The sequence below is a fragment of the Chelonia mydas genome, chromosome 6 (assembly GCF_015237465.2).
Source record: "Chelonia mydas isolate rCheMyd1 chromosome 6, rCheMyd1.pri.v2, whole genome shotgun sequence".
Lineage (NCBI taxonomy): Eukaryota > Metazoa > Chordata > Testudines > Cheloniidae > Chelonia > Chelonia mydas.
Genome location: NC_051246.2, coordinates 103155030 through 103169338, shown reverse-complemented (window position 1 = coordinate 103169338; position 14309 = coordinate 103155030). Strand labels below are relative to the sequence as shown.

The following is a 14309-nucleotide window of genomic DNA, read 5'->3' as shown; positions in this document are numbered from 1 at the left end:
CATCAACTCCATTGCTGCTCCATATCTTAACATTCCTGGGTATCTGCCTGAATTTGGAAAAATTTACTCTGACCCCGACACAGTCCATAGAACATAGAGGAGCAACTCTGGACTCGGTCAGGGCAAGGGCTTATTTTGCTACAGTCAGATTCCATGCCACAACTGATCTGATAGACCAAGTCATGTGCAACCCTCAGACATCAGTTTGGGTATGCCTCACTCTTCTAGAGCACGTGGCATCATGTACTTATGTGATGAGATGCCGTTTGCCAGACTACAGTTCCGTTGCCTACAAGCTTGACTCTGAACAGTATATATACTCTCACGGAAGGCTTCGCTGCCATGGTGGAAAGTCCCTCAATGTGTATGCATAGAGCAACACAAAACAATAATTACAGATACTCTCCTGCTAGGCTGGGGAGTTCATATAGATGATCACAGAGCACAAGGCACTTGAACACTTTTTGGGAAACTAGAATGCACATAAATTTCCTGGAACTAAAAGCAGTCTGAAGCCTGCATGGCACTCTTACTACTCATATGATCCTGATATATCCTGATAATGTCAGACAAAATTATGACAATGTTCTATGTAAACAAGCAGAGAGGGGCAAAATCCACCCACCATGCATAGAAGCGGTCAACTTACGGAATTGGTGTATTGAGAACCACATTATGCTGTCCTACTAGGTGCCCACAATTCACTGGCAGACAGCCTCACCAGACATTTTGCCACTGATCATGAATGGGGACTAATGACTCGGTGGTGAACAACATCTTCACTCAGAGGGGAACCCCTCCTTGAGATGTTTGCATCCCTGGTGAGCAGGAAGTGTGACACATTCTGTTCCACGAGACTTCAGGGATGCAGCTCTGAAGGAAATGCACTCCTGTTGTCCTGGACAGGCCATCTGAGGTATGCTTTCCTCCCATTCTGCTGTTACCTCAGGTTCTGTGAAAGATCTGACAGGACAGAGCGCTAGTCATTCTCATTGCTCCCAAATGGCCCAGGCTATTGAAAGCTGTTCATTTTTTCATTCACCTGGTGACATCAAGGGTCTGATTAGAACCCTCCCACCAGTGATGAAACCAACCCCACAATGGGAACTCATCTTCATATTCTCGACATTGACTAGGCCGGGGTAATCAATTATTTTTAGTCAAGGTCCAAATTCCAGAGAAAATAATACAAAAATAATAACAATAATGATCATAAGTAAATAAAAAAATTTTGTAGTCCATTCAAAAGCATCTAGCGGTCTGAATTTGGCCCACAGTCTGCCTGTTGACTATCCCTGGACTAGGCTATTTGAGCCGTTAGCCATGTCCCACTTGTCCATAAAAGTTGCTTTCCTGGTTGCCCATCACTTCTGCTAGAAGAGTAGGTGAACTCAGGGCCCTGATGGCTGATCCACCATATGCAGTATTTCACAAAGACAGTCTCGCTATGGCTGCACATAAAATTCACCCCTAAAGTGGTTTCAGATTTCTACGTAAATCAGGCGATACACTAACCTTCGTATCACCAATGAAGAGACCCGACTTCATTCCCTCGATGTGAGACATGCATTACCATTTTACCTGCAAAGAATAAAAAGTATCAGAATGCCACCTGGATTATTTGTTTCTATAGCAGAATGAACGAGAGGGCAAGCTTTATTCTCCCAAAGAATCCCTGAGTGCATCTTGGGTTGTATCTCCCTTCCTACAAAAGCAGCCTCAGTAGTCACTTCATGAGGTGTCCTTACTTACTTTTGCAAAGCAGCAATGTGGAACTCTAGCCATACTTTCATGAGGTACCACACCCTCATTCAAGCCTCCACAGATGATTAATTCTTTGGGGTGGCAATCCTACAAGCGTCTAAACTGCTTGTAGCTTTGCACCTTCTTCCTTCCTCAGTATTGCTTGTGAATCATCCACAGCGGAATACAAACAGGGATGAGCACTCGGAAAAGAAAAGAAGGTTACCTTATTGTCACTGGAATTCTTTGAGATCTGTGGTCCCTAACTATTTTGCACAACCCACCTTCCTTCCCCTCTGCTTCAGATCTTTAAACGATTTGCAGTAGAGAAAGAACCAGAGGTGATTGGTCTGCACCATCCCTTACGGGGTTCTCACACTTCATTGCACCGCCACCCGCTTCTGATAACAAAAATGACTACATGACCCCAGGAGGGGGGGCAAAGCCTGAGCCCCACCACCCAGGGTGGGGGCAAAGCCAAAGCCCTACTGTTCCATGCAAAGGGCTTCAGCCCCAGGCGGGGGGCCTGTAACCTGAGACCCTCCACCCAGGGCTGAATCCCTCTGGCTTCGGCCCTGGGCAGTGGGGCTCAGGCTTCAGCTTCAGCCGCAGGCCCCAGCAAGTCTAACACCAGCTTTGGTGACCCCATTAAAACGGGGTCACGACCCACTTTGGGGTCCCAATCCATAGTTTGAGAACCACTGCCTTATATCATTGTTACAAAGCACAGGGAGAGCAAAGACACAGGCATGGACCAATGAACACTGCTTGCAAATTCTTCTAGTCCCAGGTGTGTAGAGTGTATGCATACCCCATAGTAGAATACAGGTAACAGCCATGCATATTGAAGAACTCCAATTATTTTTTTCTTCTGTGAAGTAAAAGAGCAGATTTGTGCCATCCTTGAAGATCTTTAATTTTTTCTTAAACTGATTATTTGAAGGAAGCTTATAGTTTTCATTCGTGATCTCCTATCAGGAGAAGCCTTTTGTATTCAGACTTCTTTCTAAGATACCTGTGCCCTTGAGTTAGTTTTGTCACCTTCTTTAAAAGCATGTTTCTGAGGTGCTCAGATAGGCCCATGATGAGTGCCATAAAACTATCTTAACTATAATAATTTTCTATAATAAAATATGGGTATGCAAATAGCTCTCTCCTGGAACTTCAGCTTTTTCTTGAACGTTCACTGTTTTTCTGTTGTGTTTATAATCCTGGGTGTCTGTTTCTATCCTGTTTAAAAAATACTGTGTCTTTGATATAAATTGTATTTGGAAGTTTTGGTCTGAATTAAATAGTTACTAACTTTGTAACAGCAGAAGAAAAACGAAAGGTAAGTATAGAGACAAGGGATGAAGATGTGTTCGGTTGAGATTTGAAATGAGTTGAAGAGGCAGTGAGGCAGAGAAGTAGAAGATGTTCCAGCTAGCAGAAGTTGCACCAGCAGAGGTGAGATTGGACGGAGGGGCATACAGAAAGGTAGTGATGGACATTAGAGTAGAAAAAGGATATGAAGTGTTAGGGCAACAATTTCTTAAAAACTTTTTGACATCTGTGTGGCAATAGGCAAAAAGCAATTTATATTCATACTTTCTGCTTGTTTTTTTTAATCTTCATAATAAAGCGTCCGATCACCTCACATACACATTGACATCAATGGGACTTACGTGTCTGTATCAGAGATTAGTTTAAAGACTATATTTTCGGATCTGATTTCACCTGTTTTGGAATGCAAGATTCTTCATTGCCCTATTGTTTAGAAAGATGCCTTGGACATATTCTTAGATTAAGTACTCTAGATGTTGATAAATGTTGTTATAGTGTACTTTTATTTTTAAGACACAACTTGGCCAGACAGTGAAGGAGTTTGCCAGGAGAAACAATTTTGAAAAAGATAAATGGTTTTTGCTTTCTGACTGCACTTAGACATGAATCATATAAAGAAGAGTTGTGTGGCTTTTTCTTTCATAAACAAGCTGGAGATTAATGATTCATTGACATAGAGTTTTAACATTAAAACAATGTTAGGAAACCTTAAAAGGCACAGTAACGTTTTAGTGAAAATGATCAGCTCTGCTTTTTCATATCTGTATCCGGACATTGTATGATACGGTCTCAAGTTCACAAAGTGAAAACTTAATTGTGAAAATTTAGGTATTTGTATATGGCAAACATCAGTAAGGTTAGATTGCGAGAATATTAGTTTTAAAACAGATGCCTTTGATGCAATTCAAATAATGGCTATATGAAGAACTTTGGGTTTGTTTTATTTTTATTTTCTTGTTGAATTCATTGTAGTTGTCATCAGAGTTGTCTGATAGCATCAAACGTTGTGCTAGCTCTCCTACACAGTTCTGTCAATATAACCCAGTCCTGACCTGTTATCCCTTCTACATTAGTCATGTTCCTTTCTTGAGGCAAGATTTACAGTTATGCCATTGCCTCACATTTTATGGTGGTTTTGTGATCTGAAATACCCACAAATAATTAAGAGTACTGAGCTTGCTAAATAATCTAGCCAAGTTTTAAACGCTTTTTTTCCAGGCATGAGGGGATGTTCTGCACCTGTCTTGTTACCTTTTCCTTCTCTTCTCCTTCGCTCTCCTGACTGTCCCTCCTGCCCCCCTATTTAGGTGCTCTAGTCCAATCTGCTTTGCCATTACTGCACTTGCATGCCCTGCTTTCAACCTACCCAGTCCACTGCATGGATTCAGGCTTGATATGAGGATCTGGGAGTAGGAAGAGAGCCAGAAGGTGTCCATGTTAATTAGTGTCTGCAGATGAGGGGATGGCGAAGGGTCACTTGTGCCCTGCAGTCACTAGCAGCTCTTGGTTTTTGCTCATTCTCTTCCCCCTGTCAAAGGGAAATTATTGAGGGATCCTTCTTTCCCTGGGGAAAGGAGCCCAGAGTGTCTCGTTGCCCCCTGTAATGGTAGCTTCTGCTGTTGAGCAAGGAACATATTCATCTGATTCCTACCGTTCATTTTAAAACTTTTTTGGTGTTTTTATTTTTTTGTTCCTCATCTGCATTGATCAACTCATTCTTGTCCCTTAAAACAAACTTTTCCTTTTAAAGCAAACAGATAGGAAAGCTTGGGGTCAGAGAGGAAATAAGGGTGCAAAGTAATTTGGCAAGTCTCAACTGTTTCAGCAACAATTCTCCAGAAAAGCTGTGACTCTTACTAGTTGATTGAATGAGTGTTTACTCAAATTCCAGTTGTGTGTGCAAAACTTGGCCTCCCATGGGCAAAGTTTGGGGTATTTTCCCTAGTCCACATATGACTTCTACAACGTAAATTAAACATCAAGCTGCGACATGAATGTGCAGCCAGTTACCTTTTTTGGTGTGAGTTGAACCATCTGTATAGCTTGGTTTCAGTATAGTCGTTCCCTTGGTGAAACTCTTCCTGACACCAAGGTCCAAATTGAACCTTGGCGTAAGCAGACAAAACTCCATCTCTTTTGTGAGAGGGTGTGCTCATGCCAGAGTGAACTGAGTCCCATATTTTTGCATTTGGTGATTGTGATGGTGGGAAGGTTGGTAGGTCTCAGTAGGTTTGAACTTAGAGGTAAGGTTGGATCTTAGTATGGTTTCAAACAATAATGTGATATTTGCAGTGTTGTTTTAGCCATGTTTGTCCCAGGATATGAGAGACAAGGTGAATGAGGAAATATTCAGATCTCAGGAAGAGCTCTGTGTAACTCAAAAGCTTGTCTAGTCCACCCACAGAAGTTGCTCCAATTGAAGACACTACCTCACCTACCTTGTCTCGCTTAATGTGATATAAGCAGTTTAATTTAAAAACTTGATGCATAAGGGAAACAACATTTTACTTGGTTAGAAGTATTTATCAAATAATAGATTTTTTTTTTCTCAGAAAAGGCTCTCAGGTTTTTAACATGTTATATATTCAAGACAACATATGATGTCCTGTTGAAAATGGGCCAAATACATTCCCAGACGCAGCTTTTTTGGCCAAATCTTTTGAAGAATTTCTTTATGGATTTTTTTGGCAGGAGAACTGATATTTAATGGGAAAATATAAGACATACCAGATGCAGTTTTTTGATTTGCCATAAATGGTTAACAAATTATTGGAGACTGTCATAAATGTCTCATTTACAGCAATCCATGCTGAATTTTGTCTCCGGTCTCGTCTGCTATGCACTCTTTTCATACCCATGAAGTAAATGATTAAATTGTATTCAACTGTGAAATTATACTTGTGATGTCACAATACTTTAGAAGGAAATATATTTCTGAGATGTGGACTGATTAGAAAACAGTTTATTCACTCTACAAATGAGTGTAGATGTGTAAAAGCCGTTAAATTGACCCTTATTAAACTTATGATGGAATATAGCCATTAAAGTGACCCTTAATGAGCTCATGATAGAATAAATGTTTTGGCAAAGGTAGAATAATATATTTAGCAAGAATATTTTCACTTTAAAAATGTATTGGTAATGTTCGTATTGACTATGAGGAATAAATTTTGAGATGGTCAGTTGAAAAATAGTGAAGGCTAAAGCAACATCATTAAGTTGAAATCTGGTCAATTTTTTTTAAAAAAGGGAGGGGAGCTGTTAAAAGGTACTTTCAGATACTACATCTGCTCCTGAGTTTCCTTGTCAATTCTTTGGTTTTCTAATCACATTTTCCCATTTTTTAAAACTATTTTCTCTTCCCTGTTGCTTCCCTGTTTTCTCTTCCCTGTTGCTCTGTGAAAGACCTACACAACATACCATATCAACTAACATATATAGGCCCCCCAGAGCTGTCATCTTTTCTTAAAATTTCTTCCTTTAAACTTTGATCTTGGGGAATCCCACATATTAAGTTATTTTATATACATGCTAATTTATATCTTTTAAACCTTGATTTTAAAAGCAATGTGATTTTTCTCTCCCCCACCCTCTTTAATGTCTAGGATTTGCAAAACTTTTGTAATTTTCAAGTGTGTTTTTGTATTTAAGCGGCCATTCTTTGGCACTTTACGCATCAGGATGGTTTTCTGATCTCATCACACCCTCAAAGTTTGTTAATGCTAATATGTGGGATTTCTCAATATACCCTTGTATTCAGAGTGTAATTGATACTGATGTACAATAATAAATCTGATTATTAGAGGGGTGTGTGTAATTGCAAAGAGAGATCAATCAATTTATAAATAGTGTATAGAACAGTTTTTGTTTTGAATAAAAAGCTTAATCCTTATGCCCCTAGAGTATGATTTTCCCAGCATTACACTAGTTACTTTCTTTCCGCTCTGTATTCTATAAAATTCAGTTTGTGAAGCAAAATTATTACAGTTATACTTGGAGTCCTCAAACAGGATACATTAGAACATATCAGTTTCACAGCTAAGCTCTTTGATGTATATAGAAAGTCCTGCTGAGGGTGGCATGGGAGTTATTACTGTTAATTGAGAAAACCCCACTGTGCCAACATGATTGTGGGCTGAATATTACAAAGGATTACAAGCCATGTGGAAATTAGAGTGACGTGTTTTTCCATGTATGTCAGATGATTTGTTACAAAAAAGGTAGATGAAGTTACCCCCCAAATACATATTTACTTATTGATAGTTCTTCATAGGAATTCTACTTACATATTTTAGTGATTGGGGCTAGTAGATGTCCATATCTTATGGTCAGCTTCTTAATGCAGAGAATATTGGATTTAAATTTAAAAAGTTTACTTAAAATTTACAAGTATAATTTGAAATTCTGAAATATACACACACATGAGCGGGGGAACCTTCTGCAAGGGTAGATTAACTTGACGGACATTTCCTACAGGATTGAAGATGATAGCCACTCAGCTCTGCAGAGGAAGGGAAGGAAAAGCTCATGGTCTCTATTAGTGTTAGTTTACTTGAGAGTGAAATCTATTTTACCACAGAGGCTCTGCACGAAGCTCCTGTGCCCCAGTTAAGCCTTTATATGTGGTACATAGATATTTGTACCTGCCCTTTGCTTTAGGGTGAATGTAACCCTGAGGGAATATGTCTTGCAAAATCCAAACTTGGCAGTCATTTTAACCCTAGTCCGGGGAGAAGACCTCTCCAGGGTTGTTCGTGTCATGAGGGTGTTTGTCAAGGTGGTCAGCTTCAGTATAATCTAGGCAATTGTCCATGTAGCTGAAGTGGCTAAGGGATTCTCTGCCACTGAGGTGAAACTGACTAATGAAACCTTCTGAAAGGGCCATTCCGGTATCCTGCATGTTGGTGACAAATGTAAACTAAACAAAGATTGATCCAGGTGGTGCTCGAACTGCAAAGAGGCCATTTTCCTTTGGGATTTGCCGGGATGATGATAGGAAAAGAAACCACCATCGTTTAGCATTTAACACTACCGTTTAGCATCTGATACTACCCTGGAAATACCTTTTAGTTCAGGGGTCGGCAACCTTTCAGAAGTGGTGTGCCGAGTCTTCATTTATTCATTCTAATTTAAGGTTTCACATGCCAATAATGCATTTTAACGTTTTTAGAAGGTGTCTTTCTATCAGTCTATAATATATAACTAAACTATTGTTGTATGTAAAGTAAATAAGGTTTTTAAAATGTTTAAGAAGCTTCATTTAAAATTAAATTAAAATGCAGATTTTATCAGTTTAGTGTGATCCTTGCCCTTGCTGAGTTTTCCAATGTCTGGCGCGTATTTGGATACTTTAAGCTGCACACAGGCTTCTAAGTGATCAGTTGTTAACCGGCTCCGAGAGGGAGAGAAGACAGATTTCATGTGTGAAAATAACTGTTCGAACAAGTATGTGGATCCAAATGCTGAAAGCATTGCAAATGCAATTTTCTTCAAACAGTTAAATTTCACTGGCAGGGACATCCAGCAGGTCAGAATACAGGTTTCAGAGTAACAGCCGTGTTAGTCTGTATTCGCAAAAAGAAAAGGAGGACTTGTGGCACCTTAGAGACTAACCAATTTATTTGAGCATGAGCTTTCGTTAGTCTCTAAGGTGCCACAAGTCCTCCTTTTCTTTTTGCAGGTCAGAATAGAGGCTCCATGATCTCTCTCTGTAGCTTCAAGCGCACTCCGCAGATCTCCAAACTTTGATGCCCACAATTCTGAGCTTTTTAACTGAATGAGCTGCTGTCTGTGCTTTGGCTCACTTTGCACTGAATTTGCTGGGTATTTTAGCTCATATTAAAATATTAAATACCTTATTAAGTGAACACTTTCCAAATACATCATCTTTATTTTTAAAAAAAGCTTATTTGAATAATATTGATGCATTTTATTTGAAAACATAAACGTGTATATGACGTTGAAGTGTACATTATCTTAAAATCTTCTATTTTAGTTAATTTACAGTGAAATTACATATTAATTCTCTAGGTGAGCTCAAACAAGAAATGTTAGAAGATGCACAAAACAAACTAATGAACCTTATAAACAGCACAGAAGGGAAAGTGGACAAGTAAGTGACTCTTTTTAATTGGTGTATTTATAATTTCTTTGCTCTTCATCCTATACATCCCTTCTTAAAACTACAATAACAGCATAAGAATAGTAGTCATGGTGTAGAATTAGGTTTCTGCATAAAATCTTTCAAAAAATAGTGAATACATGATATTTTCCATTGTACAGTCATTTTAAAGATTAGTTTTGAAAATTGAAATTAAAATGTTTGTTTAAACAAAATTAGCATTATTGATGCTTATTAATAATTCTAGTTTGACTCTAATTTCTTTACTTTCCATCTGTAGTTCAATGCATATACATTGTAATCTGTATAGGGCCTTCTCACATAGCTGGTATCGTCTGGATATCACTCTCATTTGGTTCCCCTCACTTAGAATTGATATTAAAACTATAGCCACGTTACTGTTTCCTCCCTTAGGAGTGGTTCGAGACAGTACTTCGCTTCTTGTTTACATGCTATCGTAGGTAGGGATGATTTTCTACTCGAATGAATGAACATTTTACCAGATTGTCCAGTTTACGTCAAAGCTAACTCATGCAACTTCAGTTTAGTTTCAGTGGAATTTTCAGTCTCTCTTCCTTGCTCCATCTCTGTGAAATATATCACTTCCTCAGCATGTGAATTATTGTTCTCTCAGTCTCCATAGATAATAAGGCCGTTTGCAAGCTTCTCCAAATTATAACCCACAGTATAGGAAGTGTTTTGGGAGCTTAAAGGAAATTTGTGAGGTTCCCATTTATTTCTTGAATCATACATTTTGACTTTGGTGTATTATGATGATAAATTAGAAAAGAGTATGTGAAATCATTTCAGGAATAAGGATTAATATGTTAATATTTTGATGCCGTGAGTTCTGTAAAAGCTGAATGGATTAATTAGCTCTTTCTCTTCATTTTTGTAGGGTCTTGATGAGAAATCTCTTCATTGGGCATTTTCATACTCCAAAGAATAAGCGTCATGAAGTCTTAAGGTTAATGGGAAGTATTTTGGGGATCAAAAAGGAAGAGCTAGATCAGGTAATACTGCATTAAAAACTAGACTTCCTCTTTCATTTGACATATATTTGTGATGTTAGTAAAACAGAATGTTGTTTTCTGCTGCTACGTTAAATGTCAAGGCGAAGCAATGTTTATGGAAAATAAAAAATTTGGCCTTTCATCTGTGTTCATTCTTAAAGAGGGGCATGCTGATCCTACTGGATCTTACGATGATTTTAATAGAATAATAGATGCAGGATGTCATTTTGTCTGATGGATGTTGATGTAGTGGAAGGAAAGAGCTTCACGTGGTTGCTAGTACAGTAGCTGTAATATGACAGTCTCAGAATGGTTACTTCAGTTAGTCAAACTAGTTTAACTCATGTATACAGGCTTATTTAAACCAATGGTTTTATGCATAACAGGATTTTAGACCAGGAGGATATTTCAGAGAGGTGGAGAACAGTTTTAAAGCTTTTGTCAGTAAATAAGGGTTCGCTGTTCATCAGTAGGATGATCTGGAACAGTTCCCTTTGCCATTTGTGAGCAAATGTGAGGGAGCCAGCCCATAAGCTGATTGTTTTGTTTGCTTTTTGTTGGTTGGTTTTGCTGTTTTTTCTTTGTTTCAGCATTTCTCTTTTTTTAAAAAAATTCTCTCTAGTTATTGTCTGAAGACCAAAAAGGTGTTACAAGATGGGTGACTGGTTGGCTCGGTGGAGGAGGAGCTGGATCAAAGAGTGTCCCGAGCACACCTATAAGACCAACTAATCGATCTGTTTTCAGTAGCGTAAGGATTAATTATACAGTTCTCTACATTTTAATGCAAAAACCATGACAGTTACATATAAATGCTAACATTTTTAGTTTTGGTATTTTGGTCTTGATTTAATGTTGGTTTTATTGATAACAGATCTTGAATTACTTATGTGGTTAGTGCAACTACTTTGTTTTCCATCCTTTTTTTAAATGAGTAATAAATAGAAGGTTAAAAATCATACTGGCCTGAGGTCCGTGCTAAGTGCTGGGCTACTACCAAAATATTACAGCTCTTCTAGGGACTGATGACACCATTGTCCACCAGGGACCTTTATTGTGTGGACCTTCAGAGTTAGAGGTTAAATATGTTATTTGAAAGCTGGGAGTTTTTTCAGCAGGTTGCAGGATATCAGACCATGAAATCATACTTTGATTACAATTTTGTCCTTCCCTTTCCCCAAGTGCCCCCCCACCCTCCTTTCAATTTTAACTTGAAAGCTGGAATTCCTAGCTTTTCTGTGCTGTACATCATTGGTCTTAGGTTCAGAAGTTCTTGAGAAAGCAGCCACTTTCCAAATTGTATAAAGTGGTGATTCTGACACAGTAGAATGGAGCCTGCCTTGGTGGTCGGCAGAATGGGATGTTTTTGGGGTTGTTTTTTGTTCACTGTTCCACAGAATAAAAATGTTGGAGAATTGATGTAAAGCATTAATCTCTAATTGTAAGGTTATGGGAGGATATTGGCTACTAAAATGACCCAAGCAATGAAGTGGAGTAGTAAAGTAAGTCACCAGCCAGAGTTGTGATTTTTAAGGTGTAGATGTCAATTAATTTAATTTAGAAAATATTTTTTCCAGTGTGTTTGCTAATTATGAAAATTGACTCAGTAGCTTCACAGGCATAAAGAGGAAGGTTAATAATTTTGTATCTGCAGTGCTTGTTCTCCTAGCAAAGTCTGAGTCTGATGCTCTTGCTGACATCATAAGCAGTTCCTGTTCCCATTGCCATGGCATAGTGTCTCAGATAAACAAAGTGGAGAAAGTAATGGCCTTTAAAAAAAAAAAAAAAAATCTGACATTTTCTCTTCTTTATTAAGCTATTGTAACTTGAGTGACAATATTCCTGTGTCCATGTTCTACTGCTTATGATGTCAGTAGCAGCATGGGATTCAAGAAACAATCAGACTTTGGTGGTGGAGGTACAAATGTTACCTTTGAAATGATTAAAGTTTTAAATTATATTTTTGCGGTGTCACTGAAGGTTAACTGATAATTTTTTAAATAAATTCCATGATCACCACACGTTAAGGTCTGATTTCTCGTGACCTTAGGACTAGAAAAATTCTAGCAGTCCAGTAAAAATCTTTTCAGGACCAGTCATACTTTCTAAATCCTGGCCCCGAAGCAGTTACTAATTAAAGAAAATTATGTTCCTTAGTGTATCCATAAAATTATTGAAAATGTTCTAATTAGTGGGCATGTTCTTTCTAGTCTTTTTCAGAACTGTTTGTGAAGTTCCTCGAAACAGAATCACGTCCAAACCTTCCCCTACCCACACTCTCTGTTCACGACATGAAACCTTTAGGAGCAACAGGAATTTGTAATCCTAACAGTACCAGATCCAGCAGCCTTACAGGTAACAGCATATCTTGGTGGAAAATTTTGAAGTTCTGTGTTAAACTTTAAAGGGAGAGAGAGACTGTGTGTGTGTGTCCGTCTGTCCATCCGTCCGTCCTTTCATTCTGATTGGATTTTCTAAAGGGCATACGGGAGTTAAGCTCCTAGCTCCTTTAGACCACTTTGAAATTCTGTTTCTCCCTTCCCCCATCCCCCAAAAAGTCCCCTTAATCTCTCTGAGTGAATATATTGCTTTTGATGGTGAGAGCCAGCACTAGAGCCAGACAGATGGTGGTTAATCTTCCCTGCATGTGGTTATGTCTGTGCTCTAGTCCTGATTTGCAGCATCCCTGCTGTTCAGCCTGGATCTCATAGAGCTAACAATGCCAAGCTTGTGGTGGTTTGTGATGTGTAACACCAGTTCACTTCCTAAGTATTAGGCTAAAACTAGCAGATTAGCTCACATTTTTAAACAATCTGAGATTGATTTTTTGATCTGAGAAAGGATCTCTAATTTGTTCTCCATGTTGGTAAAGTCAGAATACTTGAACAATTATGCCTGTGCTTGAAATACTTCCTAGCAGGTATGTGCAAAAATATCAATTGACTTTCCTTTAGATTCTGATCCTGTAAGAGACTGAGCACATGCTGAGGATCCTAAACATATATTACTCAGCAGCACCTTGTAGGATCAAGTCCTTAATTTAATTAATCAGAGTTTTGCATATGGAATGATTTTTTTAATATGCTTTTTAGGACTTCATCTTTAGATGCCAACTGTTGCTGATCATAGAGCCTTTTTAAATTAAAACTTCAACAATTGTAAGCTGCAATATTAAGTTTTAAATAATTGTTTCATGCTACAAGTAAATTGGAGAAACATAAAGAATGAATTTCCAATTTGTCCTACCAGCTTATCTCTGAAAGTAATATTTTCAATAAACCTAAATTAGGTCTCATATTTCTTTGTACTCTTGTCATTTATAATATAATAGGGAGGGTACCCTATTTTATTTGGCAAAAGCCCATTTTCCTAGTATGGAAAAACTAAGTTCTGAGGTCCTTTATTCATTCAGGAACCATATTGTTCCCTTATAAAACGAGACACCCATCCTATATCCCTTAATTGTTTTGGTTTTGGTATCTAAGTTTTCAGTTGCTAGAGATAAACCATATGGAAGAAGCATAAGATAAGGATGTAAATCCCATACCAATGCAAAAGGACTTGAGTAGCCTTGCTATATTTATAGGAGTTTGAGCCAGTTGTGTGGTAAAAGATCTTCTTTTTTTAAAAAAAACAAAAACCTATTGAATTATTATGGAGTGGCAGTAGCAACTTAGTTTCCACTATAAACCTGATTATTTTTGCCTGCTTCCTCTTCTGATATTTGAACTCAAAAGAAAAACATAGGTTATATCTAGGGCCCTACCAAATTCACAGTCCATTTTGGTCAATTTCAGGGTCATAGGATTTTAAAAACAATAAATGTCACGGTTTCAGATATTTAAATCTGAAATGTAAGTGTTGTAACCGTGGGGATCCTGACACAAAAGCGGATCATGGGTGGGGTCGCAAGGCTGTTTATTGGGCGGGGGAGGAGGGGAGCGCTCGCGTTATTTCCACCCTTACTTCTGCACTACTAGTGGCGGCACTGCTTTCAGAGCTGGGCAGCTGGAGAGCAGCGGCTGCTGGCCGGGCCCCCAGCTCTGAAGGCCGTGCCGCCACCAGCAGCAGCACAGAGGTAAAGGTGGCATGGTGTGGTATACTATTGTAGG

At 38.5% G+C, this 14309-nt stretch overlaps 1 protein-coding gene across 1 annotated transcript in view; it reads left to right on the top strand.

The window, feature by feature from the left end:
- TRIP11 (thyroid hormone receptor interactor 11) overlaps positions 1 to 14309 on the top strand; it is an 80343-nt gene that overhangs the window by 60864 nt on the left and 5170 nt on the right. The window contains exons 17-20 of the mRNA XM_027817845.3: positions 9097 to 9178; positions 10086 to 10200; positions 10823 to 10948; positions 12408 to 12552. Coding sequence (XP_027673646.2) covers positions 9097 to 9178; positions 10086 to 10200; positions 10823 to 10948; positions 12408 to 12552 — 468 coding nt within the window. The remainder of the gene's footprint in view (positions 1 to 9096; positions 9179 to 10085; positions 10201 to 10822; positions 10949 to 12407; positions 12553 to 14309) is intronic.